The sequence below is a fragment of the Rhinatrema bivittatum genome, chromosome 1 (assembly GCF_901001135.1).
Source record: "Rhinatrema bivittatum chromosome 1, aRhiBiv1.1, whole genome shotgun sequence".
Taxonomy (NCBI): domain Eukaryota; kingdom Metazoa; phylum Chordata; class Amphibia; order Gymnophiona; family Rhinatrematidae; genus Rhinatrema; species Rhinatrema bivittatum.
In genome coordinates, this window is record NC_042615.1 from 822605776 (window position 1) to 822627735 (window position 21960).

Here is a 21960-nt window from a genome sequence, read left to right on the forward strand (position 1 = left end):
CAAAAATGTGAATGTCACCCTGGATTTTTCTTCAGCCTATCATCCACAAACCAAGGGACAGACAGAATAAACCAGATCCTCAAGAACTTCCTTCAGGTGTAATTTCCGTTCAGCAGGACAATTTGTCCCAGCTACTTACCTAGGCAGAGTTCAGTTATAACAACCATGGCAGCAAGTCTTCCAGATCTTCCTCCTTCCATATATTCTGTGGCAGACACCACTAGAAGAATTAAAAGTTTTTACCAGGGGATCCTGCTTGGATGAAAACCCTTTACTTATCTCCTTTTTTCTACCCTTCTTGCCTTATAGACAAACAGTTATTATTGGATTTCAGAGATGTGTTTTCTTTTTACTCCAGAACTTTATTAACCAATAATTAATGCAGCACAGCATGCACTAAAATAAAACCAGACAATTTGTAGTAAAAATATTTTCTTTATTTCAGATAAAGAAAAAAGTCAATATTAAAATCTCTAAATGATTCTAAGAAACATTTCTATGTTCAAACCTTATTTTTATCAGACTATACCCTACAATCAATGTGAAAACCATTAATATGGTGACAGATAGGATTAAGATTAAATACATATCCATCAAGGACATTATCTTTTAATTAATGCATTTCTAATAGATATGCCAATTTAGAAACAATAGCAATTAATTGAATACAAGTTCTCATATGCTGAATAGAATAATATCTACCAGATATCTGAAGTGGTCCCGCTCTTTGTCTCGCTGCTTTTCACGTATCAGGAAAAAGCCAAGTCACAGTTGTCCCTTCCTTTGTCTGCTTCCCTTTTTATAATCCTAAAATCCTTTAATCTGTGGCAACTGTATTATTTCTGTCAATACTTCAATATTTAGCCTTTGAAGAAAATAGTTTGAAGCCTTGAAAAGGTTCAATTTAATTAATATCAGGATATGAAAAATAAAATATATGAGTTTTTCCTACCCGATGAAAGTGTTGCCTGTTTTTTTTCCTTTTCCTTTCCTTCATGCAATGCCAAGCTGTGCCAGGCAAAAAGACACTCTGTTTTTTCTTTCTTCTAACAGTTCAGAGATAAGAGATTACTTATTCCTTTCTATCCTAGGAAGCTTCATGTGCATTTTAATTAAAGTGAAAGGGGGGCCCCTTTCAACTTGACAGATAAAGATTCAGGTTTTTTTTCAAAGCTCTTCCTGAGAACCAAATGGTTGAGGCTGCCCAAGGCCATAAAATTCAAACCTTGAACATTCTTTCCCCACTATAGATAAGGAATTAGCTTTAAAGTAGCTCTGTTTTTCAGGGTCTGAAGGGGGGAGGGGCTGGAATGTATCCAGCAGAGGCTTTGACTAATGCTATTGTTTCTGAAAACAAAAAAGGCATATGGGTATTAATGCTTACGTTTCTCTTATGGCCTATTGATTACTGACTACACTGAATATAGGTAATTATCAATAAACACAAAATAATCAAATATTTTCTGACAACCTCTTCCTGTGTCTATTAGTACTCCTGCAGCAGAGCAGCTATTGCAAACTATAAAGGATCATTAGAAGGAGACCCAAGAACTCCTTTGTAAAGCCTCCAAATGCTATCAATGGAGCATGGACAACATATGCCACCTAGCCCCACAGTTCCCTCCTGGCAAAAAGTGTGCCTTAGCACTAAACATATCCATTTAAAGGCCCCCTTCCCTAAATTCACACCCAAATTCATCGAGCTATACTTCATTGTGAAGCAACTTTGTTCCGTGACCTATCAGCCTTAACTACCTCCTACTCTTTGCATCCATAATCCCTTCCATGTGTCCCTGTTAAAACCCCTGGTCATGGGCAGAAGTGCTAAGAAAACCCTAGTTCCACCAGTAATCATGGCCGACCCTGATCCTGAATTCAAAATCCAGAACATCTTGGATGCCAAGAAACTCAGGGGCCAATTATATTATCTCATTATCTGGAAGGGCTTTGGATTTGAAGAGAAGTCATGGGAACCTACAACTAACCTCCATGCTCCCAAGCTGATCTGGAAATTCTCTCGTCTCTGCCCCAAAAACTCAGGATAGGCAGAACTGGGAAAGGGCTTAAGGTGGGGGGCTACTGTAATGCCTCTTATTTCCAAGCACCTCAAACACTGTGTCCTGCACGGTGTTGCATCCAAAGGTCCTGTCTCAAACTGCATGCCTGAGCTTCTTTTATAGGTCCTGCAGCTGGAGCTTTCTGTGGTGCTGGCTGATGATGTCACTTCCTGAATAGGTATAAATGGAAATCCTGTGCAACCAGCCAGCACCTCAGCAACAGGTCATCCGGTGTGCTCTTAGTTGGTGCTACACTGCATTTCTGGTTGCCATGCTAGTCCTTGCTGTCCTGCTGTGTTCCTGATTTTCCTGACCATTCCTGCCTGACCTGCTTTTTTCTCTACCTTCGGTTGTCTTCCTGCTACTGACCTTTGTTTGTTTCATGACTCTGCCTAAAATCTGCTAGCCCTAACCTGTGCCAGGTCTAATACTCTGCTTATCCTCTGCCAGCCCAGACCTTGGCCTGTTCCCCGTTACTGTTTGCACCAGGCCTGCCCTGGCCTCTGCCTGGGCCTCGGATCTGCCCGTTTGGAGTCAGCTGCTGTCTGACTTGGTTGTGCTATTCTGACAGCGGTCCTTCAGGGTTCATGACTTACTTGTTGAATGATGTAGTTCCTGCTCATATATTTTTTTTTCCGTTCTTGTTCTAATGAGATTTCATCATGCGCTTCTGCCATAAATGATGGAATTTATTTTGTTTCCGTTGTTCACCCATTAGCTATTCTTCCCCTCTCCAGATCTTATATCTTACTCTTTAATCACTTGTCTAATTAATTCTCTCCCCCGTGAACCCTTCGCAAATTATTCGCAATGTAAATATGCTATTCTTACTTATATGAGCTGTATATCTATTTATTATCTTCCTGGTTTATATGCTGAACCAAAGTTAGCATTTTATGTTACATTTTTTACTTTGTTTATCTGTGTTTATTCTGTCTATCAATATTTACTTTGTTTATCACTGTTCTATGTTCTATGTAAAGGATACGCCCTTTCTGCGGCCTTCCATGTTGTTCCATGTAAACCGGTACGATGTGTAAACGGCTATCGGTGTATAAAAAATGTTAAATAAATAAATAAAATAAAGTTCATGTGAGGACTGCCTTATTGTCAACTGATTTTTCATCATTGCTTCTCTTTACTTTGGAAATAAGTGACTTGATCACTTTAATTTTCTAGAATTTCAACTCCTTTTCTTGACTCAACAAACTTTGGATCTCTGCTTGTGAAAGTTTTCTCCATTTTGGTATCATACAAGTGATATCCTTTCCTGTTTTCAAAATAACCAAATACATTTGTAGGTTTCTTCTTAGTGTCTAACTTCTGATATTGCTTGGGAATCCAGGCATATATGAGATCTTTAAACACCTTGAAGTATCCTATTTTGATTAATACTACTTGTAGTAATTTTTTTTTCAGTAACTTGTTACAGCGTTTTCTTAGAATCCACTGTCATGGGTCCACATAAATTAATGTGTTGTTCTCCCTCCACAGTGTATTATATTTATTTATTATTTATTTTTAATTTTTATATACCGGAATTCCTGTATGCAATACAAATCAGTCCGGTTTACAAGTAACGAAAAGGTTGCCCTGGTCTGGGAGATTAGACTGGGGTTTTTTACATAGAACATAGAACAATAACAATCAACTATTGAACATTATTACAAGGAACAGTGAAAGTAACAATAGTATTTAACAAACATATAATATTATAATAACATTATTCGTGTTCACATTTTACAAGGAACTTTGGTAGCGTAAATAGTCTGCAAGTAATCGGTTAAATAATATAATATGAAAAGGATGACTTAAATAAATAGATATTGTGAATAATCAAGTCCGTGTATGAAATTGAGTGTCAATGTGTTTGTGACACCTTGCAATGGTTGGATCTGAAAGACAGGAGGAGGTGCCTAGTTTCACTCTGGGAGTTGGAATGCTTGCCTGAAGAGCCATGTTTTTAACCTTTTTTTGAACTCTGGTAGATTGGGTTCGAGTCTTATGTCTGGTGGGAGCGCATTCCATTGATGTGGTCCCGCAGTGGATAGTGCTCTTTTTCTTAACGTTGATTTGGCGGGAACTGCGACTAATGTGCCTTTGTAGGCACTTCTGATGGGTCTGGCCGATGATTGTAGGCGAAGTTGGGTTTGTAGAGATATAGGTGCGACGTTATGAATTGTTTTATGGATAATGGTTAAGGTTTTATATATGATTCTCTGTTTGATGGGTAGCCAGTGGAGGTAGCTCAAGATGGGGGTATATGTTTCTTTATGTCATCTTGTGAGATTGCTTAGCTTAGATTTCCTACAGGATATATGCTTCCTCTATTCTGATTGATTATTGTTTGAATGTGACTGTACTTCCTATTGGGTTTGTTCCTGTTGGCTTTCTCTCTCTCTGTGTCTCTTTCCTCTTCTTATTGGTCCCCTGACCAAAAGCAGCCTGGGACTATTTACTTCCTGGAGGGTTTTTATTTGGAGGAAAAGGCATTCAAACTCAGCTCTTCTGAATGCTCTCCAAGCTCCTAAGAAGCATCACTTTTTCACCTATCTAATTCCTACTATTCACTAGTAGCCAGCCACGGCTTCTACTATAGATGCAATCATTGTCTTCTGATATACTTGGCTTCCAGAAATTTATAACCGCTGAGCCAGGCTTTGCTGTATATACAGCACAGCTATTCTTGCTGACTTGTCACAGTGAGTGTTGGAACCATTTATCATTCTAATAAATGTTATTTGGAATTCAAGTTCTCTGATATTTGAAGCTGGGAAAAAAAGAGGGTTTAACTGACTGTCTAGGTGCTCAAGCTAGAGATCGAGGGCTGAAGACAATAAATGTGTATTAGTTCCATTTGCTTGTACATTTTCTTTAAATAATGTTCTTGAATGTTTACCTTTGATATAATCTTCACATATATCTAGACCTCCTGCCTTCAAATGAATTCATTTGATTTTCCCATTTGTACTTATAGATTTTAGAGCGCCATAGTTCATATGCACAAAGTGTTCATGCCACATCTTGGCATTAATTGCTTGTGTAATATTTGCATGATAACTAGCCTTGTCATTCATCCAATAAATGCAGGGGCCTTTTGATGCAGTGAATAAAAGTTCCTTGTGGTGTTTGACTATACAACTGTCTTTGTCAAAAATCACTTTCAATCCAGCATCTGACAATGTTGAAACTGATATGAGATGGTCAGCTAGTTCAGGTACATATAATACATTTTCAGCTATCAGACTTTCTCAGTTGCTGTCTCCATATGACTTGAATTGAATATTTCCTACTCCCACTGCTTCCTTGGCCATACTATCTGCCATTACCCATTACTACAGATCTGCCCTGTTCTGCAATGTACATATCAAGTAATTCACACTGTCCCATTAAATGACATGAGGCACAAGAAAGCTCTTGGGTGAATTCTGCACAAAAATAAATTTAAAATTCTGCACACAAAAATTTACAATTCTGCACAAAAATACAAATTCTGCAAAATTCTGCATACTTTATAATTGGTCAAAATAACACAATATATGAGTCTTTAATTTAAAATGTAATACAGAAAAATGTTATTACTTAAAGATGCAGAATTTTAAATATTTTGAGCAGAATTTCCCTAGAAGTTTACTATAAGAGTGTCCCTTCCACACTCTCTCTCTACTCCTCTTGCCACTATGCCCTCTCAGGCCCCAACTCCACCTCCTGCCAGTATCTCTCCCTTTCCCCTCTAAACTCAACCCCTTCAGCTCTATCTCCACTCCCAGAGTTTGACCCTGCTCTCAGTACTGTCCCTCACACAGGCTCCCTCTGTCCCTCTCTCTTTCTCACACACAGGCTTCCTCTATCTAGTGCACATACACACCACCTCATACAGGGTCCATCCCCGTTCTCTCTCATGCATAAACCCTCACACAGGCTCCCTCTGTCTCTCACTCTCTTTCTCACACACAGGCTCCCTCTCTCTAGTGCACATATACATTACCTCATACAGGGTCCATCCCCATTCTCTCTCATGCATAAACCCTCACACAGGCTCCCTCTGTCTCTCACTCTCTTTCTCACACACAGGCTCCCTCTCTCTAGTGCACATACACACCACCTCATACAGGGTCCATCCCCGTTCTCTCTCATACAAAAACCCTCACACAGGCTCCCTCTGTCTCTCACTCTCTTTCTCACACACAGGCTCCCTCTCTCTAGTGAGCATACACACCACCTCATACAGGGTCCATTCCCGTTCTCTCTCATGCATAAACCCTCACACAGGCTCCCTCTGTCTCTCACTCTCTTTCTCACACACAGGCTCCCTCTCTCTAGTGCACATACACACCACCTCATACAGGGTCCATCCCCTTTCTCTCTCATGCATATACCCTTACACAAGCTATCTATGTCTCTCTCTTGCTCCCACCCCCCAGGCTGGCAGTCTTATATACACACACTCACTTTCACTGGGGCCTGCTCCATCCTCGCCAGGGCCTTCATCTTTTCACCGCGAGTGGGATGAGCTCCATTCGCAGTATGCCAGGGCCTCCTCCATCTTCGCCAAATTCTGCACAGAAAATGGTCATTCTGCGCAAATTCTACGCTCCATTGTAGCGCAAAATTGCCCCAGGACTATGAAGAATCTACTGAAAATGGTTATTAGTTCTCATTGGTTTCTTGATCTAAATGTTATTTTTATATAGAATAAAATATTGCTTCTTGGTGGATCCGATTGTGTCGTCATCAATCGATAACTCTAGCTATTTTTCTTTCTGAATATTTCTCTTTGATCCCTTTCATTGCTTGAAAATTATTTAGTCCCTTTTGCATTTTGAGGATTTTTATTTCCCTTGGATATGTAATAGGAGTTCTTTGTGTAACCCCTGTGATGTTTAAACCCAGAGAACAGTTCCAGAGGCCATATCTCACATCTCTATTTAGAAGGACATTGCTATCATTCCATTAGATTTTCATCTGGGGTTTTCCTGCGGGGATAGGGGGAGCTTCCTTTCAGGGCTCTCACATTACTTTGCATTTTTCCCAGTTAGGTCTCAAGCACACAGCACTGATAATCTCCATCTAGAGCATAGTATAGTCACCATACAATAAGACACATGAGAGTTTGGTGATTTCTAACATTACTGTTTTACTGATAGCTGCTGTGTACTTCATTTTCAAGATAGTACAGAATACCTTTAGTAAGTTTGTGACTTCTTAAAATCTTTCTTAAGTTTAGTTGTTATTTCAGTTAAATCGATGTTCCTGATGCCCCCCCCCCCTCCCATTGGAATTCAGGGCAAATGGGGAACTTTCCTCCCAGTGAAGATGAAATATTAAAGGTTTTAGTCCTTTATCTCCTGTATCCTCTTCTGGTATCAAGGTTGATACCTCTGACTCCTCTTTCTCCTCCCAGTCTTCAGTAGACCGCCATGGACCATTGATGTGGTCCGTTTCCTCTCCTCTCTCCTCTTAGAATGTCCTCGCCTTGGATCTTTGTTGATCTCAGGTTCTACTTGCAGGAAGGGATCCTCTTCCATTAGATAGAAAGGAAAACTCAAATCTGCTTAACAAATCTGCTTGACTGAGTCCAAATTTAAATAAGTGAAATGAGAGAGTGGAAAGAAACTCTCATCCATAACAAAAATCTCCATGAAGATTAATGTTAAGAGCTAGAAAAACGAGAGCACAGGACATACCATGTCCTTGAAAGCAAAAAGGATCCACAAGAGCAGAATGGTGATCTCTCTAGAAAAACACTGGGGACTCTACCATTGCTAGCAGCTGCTTGGTGGAGCAGCCAACTAAAAAAATAAAATAAAACAAAACTGCCAGCCTGTCTCTGCCCATCGCATTTGATATATTCTTGTCCAAGTATTAGGAAACTAACAGGATCCCTACACTCTCCTCTGTTTGTTTTAGGAAATTTTGAATGAAATCACAAATTTACTGTATAATAATTACAGGACAAAATATACATATACAAGGAGATAAAAGCAACTTATTTCTATTGTGGCTATGTGCACCTTAGGTACAATAGGCTCTACACCTGGAATAGGCACTAAATGAGCCGAGTTCTCATGGTCAGCCTAAAATATAAACATATTGCATAAACATAGGCACAGTACATCATCATATTATTGCAATCATTTGGCTCCTTTTCAATGAGCTTCCACTCCTTCACTTTATCCCACTACAAGAACAAAGTGCTACATTGTAGTATCAACATAGGAAAACTCCCTTCAGCCTACTAAACCTTCTGTGGTGACCCATCCCAGTGACGCATCTCTTTAACGCCTTCTTTTCTGCGCCACACACCTCCCCACGTGGGACACTATCAATGGCACACGAAGAACCTATCTGTCACACCTCCTTCCCAGTCCCCTAGGTGGAGACCTTCAGAATAAGCTCAGCCTTCTCACAGTGTATTGCCACTACACAGTTACGTAGATGCTCTCTCACAGCACGGAACTGCAACGAGCTCACAGTTCCTTGAGAAAATGTGAGATTAGTAATGAATGACATGTTTATTTATTTATTTAAACAATTTTGTATGCCACTTATCGAAATTTCTCAATGGTTTACAAATAGATTGCATTGCACAAAGACATAACTCCATCAACAGAAAGATTCCATCCTTTAACGCGATATTACATTCAATACTATCACACAGCAATGAGTCCTCTCATAGATAATTGTGGATCTGAAAAAAAGTGTTAACGGTAGAGATCAGACCACTCTGAAAAATAGAAAGAGTATGTTTATTATTACTTTTAATAAACTATTACCCCAACATACGTTCCTCACTTATCTGCAGTATACAATTATACTCTAAGGGCCTGATTTTAAAAAAGCATTTACATGCTTAAAATTGAGTATTACGTGTGTAAATGCACTTTATTCGCATAGGTGGGCTTTTGAAAATTGCTACAATAGTATGTTACATTTATACGTGTAACTCCTTTTAAAATTCCCTCCTAACAGTTGATATTCATTCAAAATATAAAATGACTACAGTGGGAAAAAATGAGTGCTCTCTATTTACTTTATTACCTCAATATTCCTGCAGGGACCCAGTTCTGGAGCTGTACTCATCCAGAATAGGGGTATTTAATATTTTAACTATTTAACAACACATGAATCCCAATATAATACAACCACTTCCACTCTTCTTTGGAATGCACTAAAAAAATTTCTCCTTGGAAGCAAAAAGGATCCATACAGCCCTCCGCGTACACGTCCCTAACAGAAACCTGAGATCAGCTAATAAAGCTTTACTGTCCATCCCCTCAATCAAAATAGCCAAACTAACACAAGTAAGGGATAGAGCACTCTCCTTAGCAGGTCCTATACTATGGAACTCCATGCCCGTCGAGATCCGCTTGCAAAGAGACATCAAAACCTTCAGAAAACATTTAAAAACATGGTTATTCAAACAGGTGTACAACAAAGAGAAAGGAGAGTAGAGCACAGAGAATAAGAAAAGCGATCGCAGAACACTCAAGCATGCTACCGCAATCTACACGGGTATATATTTTCTATTTTTTATTTTAAACATGTTTGCTCTTGATTTTAGAATTTTAAAATCTGTTATAATACAGAATGGACATGATATATTATGATACAACACTTCCAATTATGAGTAATTATAAACGAGCTATGTTACTGTAAAGTCTTGGCACCTAATTAATGATAGATTTTATTATAGCTTCCAATATTATTATTTGTGCCTTATTGTAAACCGTTATGTTGGTCCCTAACTTAATGACGGTATAGAAAAGATTTTAAATGAAATAAAAATAAATAAATGTGAACACAATGGTGATCTCTCTAGACAAATACTGGGAACACTACCAATGCTAGCTGCCACACGAGAGAGCTACAAACTCCAAAAAAACAAACAAACAAACAAACAAAAAACTACCAATCTGTCTGTCCCCGTTCCAACTGCTGGATTTCTGTCCAAGTATTAGTAGGGGATTAACAGGATCCCTACACTTGCAAACTGTCCACACTTCTTGCAGTGATAGCATTTTATTTTACTGTCTGTCAATTTCTCTAAAGTTTCTCCAAACTTTCTATGCACTAGGCCGGATTTTAAAAAGGTTACGCCCATAATTCCAGAGGATTTACACGCGTAACCGGCCTTACGCGCGCCGGGCCTATTTTAAAAAGGCCCGGCGACACGCATAAAGTCCCGGGACGCGTGTAAGTCCCGGGGCTTTGCTAAAGGGGCGGGGCAAGGGGTGGGGTCAGCCAGGGCTGAAATAAGTTTTGCAACAAGACCCAAAAAAATAAAAAGGTAGGGGGGAAAGGGTGGGGGAGGGAAGGGAAGGGAAGGTGGGGTGGGGGGTAGGGAAGGCTGCGTGGCTCGGCGCAGGCTCAGCACACGCAAGGTTATAAAATCTGGCGTACATGTGCGCACGCCAGGTAGCGGGCGCACATGTACGCCCGCGCGCAAGCTTTTAAAATCCACCCCTATATACTGACTCAATATCTGGAGAATCCTTTTATAGCACTGTACTTGCAAAAGTGCATGATGGACTTTTTCTACAGTCAACTCAGACATGTTCCTCACATCAAAACTTCTGGCCTCTCCATAGTATGCTTGAAGGAGAATTGCTAGTGATGCAACTACTGCCTTTTGCACTGAATTCTCTAGGGCTTGGAGCTGTTCAGCTAGTGATTCCATACATTGCCTGTATGTATCAATAGAAGACTCATTTTTATTCCCACTTGACAGTATGTATCTTATGCTTATTTACTTTACTGTTATCCACTCTCTCATCTCCTTCTAAGATTATTGCACCACCCTGCTCCTCACAGGTCTCCCAGAGATCCATCTCTCTCCCCTGCAATCTGTCCTAAATTCAGCTGCATGACTTATCTTTCCCCAAAGTCACTACTCCCATACCAGGACCCTTATCCAGTCTCTCATCTCCTCCTGCTTAGACTATTGCACCCTGCTCCTCACAGGTCTCCCAGCGAGCCATCTCTCTCCCCTGCAATCTGTCCTAAATTCAGCTGCATGACATCTTTCCCCAAAGTCACTACTCCCATACCAGGACCCTTATCCACGCTCTCATCTCCTCCTGCTTAGACTATTGCACCCTGCTCCTCACAGGTCTGCCGGCGAGCCATCTCTCTCCCCTGCAATCTGTCCTAAATTCTGCTGCACAACTTATCTTTCCCCAGAGTCACTACTCCCATACCAGAACCCTTATCCACTCTCTCATCTCCCTCGCTTAGACTATTGCACCCTGCTCCTCACAGGTCTCCCGGCGAGCCATCTCTCTCCCCTGCAATCTGTCCTCAATTCAGTGGGGTAGATTTTAAAAGCCCTGCACGTGTTAATCCAGCTGGACTTACGAGCGGAGGGGGTTAAGCGCACCGAGCCTATTTTGCATAGGCCCAGCGATGCGCGCAAGCCCCGGGACACACATATGTCCCGGGGCTTGAAAAAAGGGGCGGGGCATGGGTGGTATGGGGAGGAGCGGGGTGGGGGCATGGCCAGAGGCCTTCGTAGGGACTCTAGGCTGGGGGATTTAAAATAAAGGTCGGGGGGGGTTTAGGTAGGGCTGGGGGGCAGGTTAGGTAGGGGAAGGGAGGGGAAGGTGGGGGGGGGGGGCGGAAGGAAAGTTCCTTCTGAGACCGCTCTGATTTCGGAATGGCCTTGGAGGGAACAGGGAAAGCCATTGGGGCTCCCCTAGGGCTCAGCCAGGTTGCGCGCACAAATCTACGCCCGCGCGTAGGTATTAAAATCTGCCCCAGTGTGTGACTTATCTTTCTCCAAAGTCACTGCACCCATACTACAACCCTTATCCACGCTCTCATCTCCCCTGCTTAGACTATTGCTCCCTGCTCCTCACAGGTCTCCCGGCGAGCCATCTCTCTCCCCTGCAATCTGTCCTAAATTCAGCTGCACGACTTATCTTTTGCAAAGTTGCTATGCTCATATAACCCCTCTTCTAAACTCAGTGTATTGGCTCCCTATCTGCTCCCGCATACAGTTCAAGCTCCTCTTTATCACCTACAAATACTTTCACTCCGCAGCACCTCCTTACCTCTACTCTCTTTATCTCTCTCTACACCCCTCCTCATGCACTCTGCTGGTTGGATAAGTCACTGCTATCTGTGCCCTTCCCCTCTGCTGCCAATTCCTGACTTTGTGCTTTCCACCTGGTTGCACCGTGAGCTTAGAATATCCTGAACAGGTGCATCATGCTCCCATTCTTGCCATGTTTAAATCCCATCTAAAGACCCACTTTTTTTAGGCTGCTTTTAAATCCTATGCCTGATTGTCTGCTTTTAGTCTTGTTAACTAACGTTCTTTTCATTCTAGCCATTGTCTTGCTTTATGAAATACCCCAAGTCTCTTGTCCTGTATGTTTGCCTTATTAGAATGTAAGCTCTATTGAGCAGGGTCTGTCTTTTTGTAAGTTTATACATTGTCAGATGCCTTTTGTCATAGTCTGGTTAATAACATGTTTGTGAAGTGTTGCCCATGACATCTGTGACCAGTGCACTATTGATCTGACACATCAATGTCAGGGCCACATTGGAGACCAGGATTGCCACGGAGCACCAAATTCACCCTTTATGCCGTTTATGCCGTTGAGGGGCACCCTCAACGGCATAAACGTTGAGGGTGCCCCTCAACACACCTTTATGATCACACCTTTATGATCATAAAGGTGTGATCATAAAGGTGTGTGATCATAAAGGTGTGTGATCACCCTCAATACCATAATGGCCTTCTCTGCATAGGCATCAGTGGATGTGGAATCTCAATGCTATGGAGTCATCGATGCCCTGGGCCTCGATGAGGCAGAGTAGAGGCACCAACCTCTAGTGTCGGGAATCAGGTCTGCCATCGAGTGCCATGGTTCCCTCAATGTTGACACCCTTGATGCCATGGATACCTTGATGCCCTTGAGACCGTGGTGACTGATGCCGCAGAGCCTTCGATGCCACAGTGCCCTCGATGCCTATGGGTCGATTCATGCCTCATTAGGGGTTCTCGATATAGTCGAGAGCAGCAATGAAAGTATCAGCAGGCAACACACCCAAAGGCCTCCATGGTGGCCACACACCTGAATGGCATCAAAGGCGCCGATGGATTTGGGGCAGCTCTGCAAAGTGATGGCATCCTGGGCTTGGTTTGCGATGGCATCCAGGTTACTCACAGCAACAGCCTTGAAGGCAGCCGTGGCATCGCTATGCATCTTGATGGCATTGAAGGCTGCTGCTGTATCGAGGCCACATAGGTATATTTGGAGGGTTGAATATTAAGGGTATTGAAGATAAATATGTTAATTGTGGGTATACGCTGAGGGATGACTTTATGTATAGGAAGTCTGTGTTGGAAGATTTATAAGAGTATGTGAATAGAAGATTATATGGACATGAAGAAGGTGTGCTAATGATGGTTAAGAAAGAGTAAAAACTTTTTGAAATAGGCAAGGAGGATTATTAATTATTGTTATATGTTTTAGGTGCAGTTTATTGGCGTGGGGACCATATGTGAATAATGGATACGGCGTTGTGGAATCTGTTTTGGTAAATTATATTGATTTGGGGATTCTGAAGAAATGGTGCAGAAATATATCCCCTGAGGAAGCCCGGGTGGGGCGAAACAAAAGTCCTTGTTGGTAAGTGGGAATTGATTTTAGATGGTGGTTTTATATGTGTATGATGAATGTATGGTATGATGTATGAGTGGTAAGGTGTAGTGAATGTGAGTGGATGGGGGTGGGGAGTTGATGATAATATGCATGTGTATGATATGGGTGTATTGGGCAATATGGTTCTAATGTTATAAAAGTGTTTTATGCATTCTGATATGTCCATAGATGTTTTTCTGCTTAATATGATATTGTGGAATGTATAAATGGTTTACTCTTTACTACTTTTGTAGTTAATTGTAAAATAATAATAAATATTACATTATGTAATTTGAGAGATATATGCATTATGTGTTAATGTATGGGATAATTCTATGAATAGATTATTGATACCCCTACATTTATATACTGTATGTTATTTCAAGTAGGGGGATATGATATACTCTGTGTTATCCACACACCTGGTCATCCATTAGGCATCGCCCCCCTGGGCTCTTGAAGCCCTCGAGTACCACTGAAGCCCTCGGACAATAGGGTTTTCAGCATTGGTTGGATCAAGTGATATGGTCACCATCTACTCAAAGCACCCAGGTTCGCCAAGGCATCCAGGCGCAGTGGTCCAGTGCCCTCAAGGTTCCTCAGTGGTGTCCTGACAGGACACTGAGGAACACCATGCTGTCCCATCATGAGCTACGGCTATTGGGCACCATGGATGCCAGTGATCTTAGGGGCCCTGAGCCATTGAAATTGGGGGCATCAGAAACCCCACCTGGATTCATGCATTAGCGAGGCTATCATCAGCTGTAGCTGCTGGCAGGAGATGCCATCGAGCTCACAGCATTGACGCTCTTGGACAAATGGGTGAGCCGTGGGAAACTGTCGATGGTGCAGACATTCGTCAATTCCTTTAAGAACCTAAGAACATGCCATACTGAGTCAGACCAAGGGTCAATCAAGCCCAGCATCCTGTTTCCAACAGTAGCCAATCCAGGCCATAAGAACCTGGCAAGTACCCAAAAACTAAGTCTATGCCATGTTACCATTGCTAATAGCAGTGGCTATTCTCTAAGGGGCGGATTTTCAGAGCCCTGCTCGCGTAAATCCGCCCAAAACCGGGCGGATTTACGCGAGCAGGGCCCTGCGCACCGGTGAGCCTATTTTACATAGGCTCACCAGCGCGCGCAGAACCCCGGGACTCGCGTAAGTCCCGGGGTTTTCGGAGTGGGCGTGTCGGGGGCGGGGCCGGAGCGTGCGGCGTTGCGGGGGCGTGTCGGCAGCGTTTTGGGGGCGGGTACTGGGGCGTGGCTACGGCCCGGGGGCGTGGCCGCACCCTCCGTACCCGCCCCCAGGTCGCGGCCCGGCGCGCAGGAGGCCCGCTGGCGCGCGGGGATTTACGCCTCCCTCCGGGAGGCGTAAATCCCCCGACAAAGGTAGGATGGGGGTTTAGACAGGGCCGGGCGGGTGGGTTAGGTAGGGGAAGGGAGGGGAAGGGAGGGGAAGGTGAGGGGAGGGCAAAGGAAAGTTCCCTTCTAGGCCGCTCCGATTTCGGAGCGGCCTAGGAGGGAACGGGGGTAGGCTGCGCGGCTCGGCGCGCGCAGGCTATACGAAATCGATAGCCTTGCGCGCGCCGATCCAGGATTTTAGCCGATACGCGCGACTACGCGCGTATCTACTAAAATCCAGCGTACTTTTGTTTGCGCCTGGAGCGCAAACAAAAGTAGGCTGTTCGCGCTCGTCTGAAAATCTACCCCTTAGTGAACTTAATAGCAGGTAATGGACTTCTCCTCCAAGAATTTATCCAATCCTTTTTTAAACACAGCTATACTAACTGCACTAACCACATCCTCTGGCAACAAATTCCAGAGTTTAATTGTGTGTTGAGTAAAAAAGAACTTTCTCCGATTAGTTTTAAATGTGCCCCATGCTAACTTCATGGAGTGCCCCCTAGTCTTTCTACTATCCGAAAGAGTAAATAACCGATTCACATCTACCCGTTCTAGACCTCTCATAATTTTAAACATCTCTATCATATCCCCCCTCAGCCGTCTCTTCTCCACGATGAAAAGTCCTAAATTCTTTAGTCTTTCCTCATAGGGGAGCTGTTCCATTCCCCTTATCATTTTGGTTACCCTTCTCTGTACCTTCTCCATCGCAATTATATCTTTTTTGAGATGTGGCGACCAGAATTGTACACAGTATTCAAGGTGCGGTCTCACCATGGAGCGATACAGAGGCATTATGACATTTTACGTTTTATTCACCATTCCCTTTCTAATAATTCCCAACATTCTGTTTGCTTTTTTGACTGCCGCAGCACACTGAACCGACAATTTCAATGTGTTATCCTCTATGACACCTAGATCTCTTTCTTGGGTGGTAGCTGCTAATATGGAACCCAACATTGTGTAACTATAACATAGATTATTTGTCCCTATATGCATCACCTTGCTCTTATCATATGCCTTTGGGCATCGATGAGCCATGTTGGAGGCGGCAGAGCCTCTGCCTGAAGGTGCCCCTGGCATCCTTGGTACCACCAATCCATTGATACCTTCAAGCACCGGCGTATCAATTGGTGCCACCAGGCAGTTGATGTCCAAAGGTGCCTGTGGCATTGGGGATGATGCTATATTTCGTTGGACTGATCCTGATTTGTTCAAGTGCCTTCTAAGCCCTGGGTGCAGCATTATTCAGTGCCCTTGATGTGAACCTTCCTTGTTGAGCTCGATAGCACTACGGGCCCTACAGGCACCATTACCATTGTGGGTACCAGTGAATGTGGTCGGATGTTGCGGGAAATGATTGCATTGTAGGGAACTGTAAGTCACCAGGGACTTCACTATTGTCATTCCCTGAGGGAATTGAAGGTGAGCCATTCCCAAAGCAGTTTCAAGGGCTATGTTCAGCCTCTTGGGATGTTATCAGGTACCGGATGGGGATGTCACTATAGAATGCCACCTTCCATCATGCCATACCCAGTGCACCAGTTGTACTGGGGAGTGGGGGACACCATCTTCACACTGTTCCTGTTCTCTCCACTGAGAGTTACTGTGAAAGTGGAGTGTAGCATGCATGGTCGAATATGGCAAGGCATCTACTCTGAGCACCCAGGCGATGGCAGGTATCATTCTCTCTGTCTGTACTGTTCTTAGCCAGGCCACGGTTCTACTATTGTTGTGCCTCCACCTCCTCATAAGTTCTGCACCACAAAGAGCTGGGGAGCACTAGTGGGGAAGGTGTCATCAAACACTCCATGATTTGCCTTTCGGCAATGTGTAGCTACCACTCTAGCAAGTGGATGCCACTGCATGAGTACTGGTCAGTGTATTCTCACAGTGGAGGGCTCATTTTACAGTTGCCCTCTACTTTATAGGTGTACCTGTGCATGTGTTTTCCTTGTGGCAAGCACAGCTTGTGCTACACAGACACGGACTGATGCAGAACTGTATTCCTGGTCAAACCCTAAGGGAGTAGGCACCAGAAGGGTAGTGTTGGTAGTCCTCTCCTCCCTCAGAAGAGGAATATGTCTTTTGACCCCTCCCGTGTCACAAACCTCTTTTGTGGGGAAGCCCTTGAGGCTCCATCCCTGACATGTTTATCTCTTAACCAGAGCCTCGATTCTTCAAATTGGTGCACCTCCTGGGAGGCCAGGGCCAGGGAACAGCAGTGGTGGTCTTAGACCATTTTTGCTGGGGCTTCTCCGTTGCTAACTGTGGTGGCCTATCCCATCTGAGGGTAGCTGTCAGTGGTGGATTGGTCACTTCTGAACCCAGCTATCAGTGACTGTAACTCAACTCTCAACTGGAGAATTGAAAGATTTTTTGGGATCAGGAAGCCTGATTCTCATTACACCTCTCCCTTCAATAGGGGAGATTTAACTGGTTCCAGGGCAAGTCTTATGGGTTCTCCTCTGAGCATCTGATTGTCCACCCCTACAAGGAGTGTACTTTGGTTTCTGTTCCCACAGAAGTGATGTCACCCCTTCTGACTGGCAGTTGTTCGCGGTTCCTTGCGCATTCCAATAGCCGATCGAGTGATAGCGTTCTCCATAGCTTGTTCTAAGGTACAGCAGGTCTATTTTACAGGGATCCTTTCCAGAGTAGCTCCCAGGTGAACCTTCATGGTTTCTTCCTTCCAGGAGTCATCTTGATGCCTGCTGAGCTCAATGGACCTTTTTCAATGAGGTCCACTATGACCAGTAATTCTCCCTGCAGGACCGTACCACAGTGAGGAAGGTTCTAGTCCATTTAATTGGCATGTATGCCTTTCAACCCATAGCCATATCCATGGATGAGTCTTGGTTGCAGTGGCCTGCAAGCTATACTTCCCCATTTTAGAGATAACCCTGTCTGTGGACAGAGGAGTCCTGTGGACAGAGGAGTCCTGGTTCATGCAACGATTGTTCCATTCCTGGACCGTGTACTTCCTTGGGGAAAGAACATGTAGTCATGGAGTAGGTGCTTGCCAATCTGTTCTGAGATCACCCTGGCACCTTTCCAGTGTTTCCACTTTCCAGGCCAGTGAGAAAATCTGGTTCGACAGGGGTTTGCACTTGTGGCACCCCAGCTCCTGTCTCTTATTAGAGTGTTTCTGGATTTGTTCCCTGGGGGGGGGGGGGGGGGGGGGGGGGGGGGGGTTGCTCTCAGTTTCAGTTGTTCCAGGCAGGCTGAGGATAACTTCCTTCCTGAATTAGAAGTGAGTTATTCACTTGGGGTTAAGATATACAACCTAGAGACTTTTGCTTACCTCGGCAGTCCAGCAGTCTGCCTACCTGAATTTTTGCTTCGTCCAACTTCCAGTTGGAATGTTGGGGGGAGGGGAAGAAAAGCTAAAGCATTCATGGTATATCTTAATGTATACTGGCAGGGAAGCATACACCACATTTTTCCCTACAATTAGCCTGATTCTGGCCGATAATGCCTTTAGCTTTTTTTTAACTTTACTAAGTTTCCCAAAGTGCCTTCCTGCTCAACTGATTTCTCCTGTAGACAGGATGGATAGCCCTGCCCTTGGCAGGGTGCAGTGTGGGTGATCTTCATGCCTAACTTCTCTCCCTTGCTTGGGAGTTTGGGTTAGCAATCAGATTCAGGGGTTGCCTTTCATCCCCTGAAACTCTTGAGGCTGTCCTGCATGGTCAACTATGTTTAGTGTGTTGGCTCATAGAATTTGTCAAATCCCTGCCATTGTTGCTGATTATTCTCAAAGCGTTGCTTGAGCTTTTCTTCCCATTGTGCTTATCAGTCACACATGGGCACCTGTCTGCAGGGACATTCTGTCCTTCGGATATCAGTAGACCGCAGTTTCTTTCTGGGGAGTTCTTGGGCTCCAGTTGGGTTTTCTGTTTTCTTCTAACACCAAAGAAACGGTGGTCTTCATCCAAGAGTCCTTGTTTACATCTCTAGGCTTCTTCCTGCACCCAGGAGATTCTAGACCTACTAACTTGTCAGGGTTTACTGATCCAAAACCCTGCTGCAATGTTTTCTGTGATGTTGCATATGCTTCTGCTTGCACTCGGATCACTCCTCTGCCTTAGATGACCCTGCTACGCATGGGGATTTTATGCCTCAGTCATTTCTATGGTTTTTTTTCTGTAGAACCCAACTCTTCTCCAGCCTGGACCCCTTGTGGGTCAGCTGCCTCACAGGCAAAATAGAGAGTGGCAGTGCTTCAGCAATGTGTGGTTCCCAACTTTGATCTGCTATAGCTAGGGATTCACCCATGTGTGAGGACTACCATTTTGTTTGTCCTTGGAGAAAGCAGAGTTGCCTACCTGTAACAGGTGTTCTCCAAGGACAGCAGGATGTTAGTCCTCACAAAACCCACCCGTCTCCCATGGGAGTTGGTTTCTCCATGTATGAACTATATCATGGACTGAGGGACTCTGCTTAGGGGACAGGATAATGACTAGGGATGTGAATCGTGTCCTCGATCGTCTTAACGATCGATTTCGGCTGGGAGGGGGAGGGAATCGTATTGTTGCCGTTTGGGGGGGTAAAATATCGTGAAAAATCGTGAAAAATCGTGAAAAATCGAAAAATCGCTAAACCGGCACATTAAAACCCCCTAAAACCCACCCCCGACCCTTTAAATTAAATCCCCCACCCTCCCGAACCCCCCCCAAATGACTTAAATAACCTGCGGGTCCAGCGGCGGTCCGGAACGGCAGCGGTCCGGAACGGGCTCCTGCTCCTGAATCTTGTTGTCTTCAGCCGGCGCCATTTTCCAAAATGGCGGCGAAAAATGGCGGCGGCCATAGACGAACACGATTGGACGGCAGGAGGTCCTTCCGGACCCCCGCTGGACTTTTGGCAAGTCTCGTGGGGGTCAGGAGGCCCCCCACAAGCTGGCCAAAAGTTCCTGGAGGTCCAGCGGGGGTCAGGGAGCGATTTCCCGCCGCGAATCGTTTTCGTACGGAAAATGGCGCCGGCAGGAGATCGACTGCAGGAGGTCGTTCAGCGAGGGTTCTGGCGCCTCGCTGAACAACCTCCTGCAGTCGATCTCCTGCCGGCGCCATTTTCCGTACGAAAACGATTCGCGGCGGGAAATCGCTCCCTGACCCCCGCTGGACCTCCAGGAACTTTTGGCCAGCTTGTGGGGGGCCTCCTGACCCCCACAAGACTTGCCAAAAGTCCAGCGGGGGTCCAGAAGGACCTCCTGCCGTCCAATCGTGTTCGTCTATGGCCGCCGCCATTTTTCGGCGCCATTTTGGAAAATGGCGCCGGCTGAAGTCAACAAGATTCAGGAGCAGGAGCCCGTTCCAGACCGCTGCCGTTCCGGACCGCCGCTGGACCCGCAGGTTATTTAAGTCATTTGGGGGGGGGTTCGGGAGGGTGGGGGATTTAATTTAAAGGGTCGGGGGTGGGTTTTAGGGGGTTTTAGTGTGCCGGCTCACGATTCTAACGATTTATAACGATAAATCGTTAGAATCTCTATTGTATTGTGTTCCATAACGGTTTAAGACGATATTAAAATTATCGGACGATAATTTTAATCGTCCTAAAACGATTCACATCCCTAATAATGACTACAGCTGCACATACTCAGTAGGGTAGGTGATGCATATAGGGAAAAATAGGGTAGGGTAGGTGATGCATGTAGGGAAAAATAACCCATGCTATAGTTATACAATGTTAGGTTCCATATTAGGTGCTACCACCCAAGAAAGAGATCTAGGCGTAATAGTGGATAACACATAGAAATCATCGGTTCAGTGTGCTGTGGTAGTCAAAAAAGCAAACAGAATGTTGGGAAGTATTAGAAAGGGAATGGTGAATAAAATGTAAAATGTCATAATGCCTCTGTATCGCTCCATGGTGAGACCGCACCTTGAATACTGTGTACAATTCTGGTCGCCGAATCTCAAAAAAGATATAGTTGCGATGGAGAAGGAACAGAGAAGGGTGACCAAAATGATAAGGGGATTGGAACAGCTCCCCTATGAGGAAAGACTTTTCAGCTTGGAGAAGAGGCTGCTGAGGGGGGGTATGATAGAGGTGTTTAAAATCATGAGAGGTCTAGAACGGGTAGATGTGAATCGGTTTTTTACTCTGTTGGATAATAGAAAGACTAGGGGGCACTCCATGAAATTAGCATATGGCACATTTAAAACTAATCGGAGAAAGTTCTTTTTCACTCAACGAACAATTAAACTCTGGAATTTGTTGCCAGAGGATGTGGTTAGTGCAGTTAGTATAGCTGTGTTTAAAAAAGCATTGGATAAATTCTTGGAGGAGAGATCCATTACCTGCTATTAATTAAGTTGACTTAGAAAATAGCCATTGCTAATACTAGCAACAGTAACATGGAATAGACTTAGTTTTTGGGTACTTGCCAGGTTCTTATGACCTGGATTGGCCACTGTTGGAAACCGGATGCTGGGCTTGATGGACCCTTGGTCTGACCCAGTATGGCATGTTCTTATGTTCTGTGCTGGGCTCCATCTGATGATGTTACCCAATGTGTGAGGAATAACATCCTGCAGTCCTTGAGATCACCTGTTACAGGTAAGCAACTCTGCTTTATTACACCTCTTTATATGTAATTATTTTTGCATTGACATTTTTGAGGTGTTTTGTTGCATTTGTTTTGTATAAACAAATGTATTCACTGAGAAGTTAGATTTAGCTGCTCGGTAAATGCTAAGCCCAACAGGTACTGAACTTTGAATTGATAACTTCCCAGTCTGCTTCTGAATAATCACATCAATAACAGTAACCTATTTATCCCAGATACATCACTTCTTTTCCTATTTCACAGGATTAGGAATTTGTATTGGGGATGGGGGCTCTAGA

General features: G+C 44.1%; 1 protein-coding gene across 3 annotated transcripts in view; it reads right to left on the bottom strand.

Annotated features, from left to right (window-relative positions):
• Positions 1-7201: 7201 nt before the first annotated feature.
• The window catches only part of LOC115079043 (polymeric immunoglobulin receptor-like), a 50236-nt gene continuing 35477 nt past the window's right edge, over positions 7202-21960 (bottom strand). Inside the window, exon 6 of one of the 3 annotated variants that reach the window (XM_029582055.1) lies at positions 7202-8748. In XM_029582055.1, the coding sequence (XP_029437915.1) occupies positions 8711-8748 (38 nt within the window). In that variant the 3' untranslated portion in view covers positions 7202-8710. Of the gene's footprint in view, positions 9448-21960 lie in introns of all 3 variants that reach the window. The other 2 variants (XM_029582062.1, XM_029582045.1) reach the window with 2 other exon arrangements.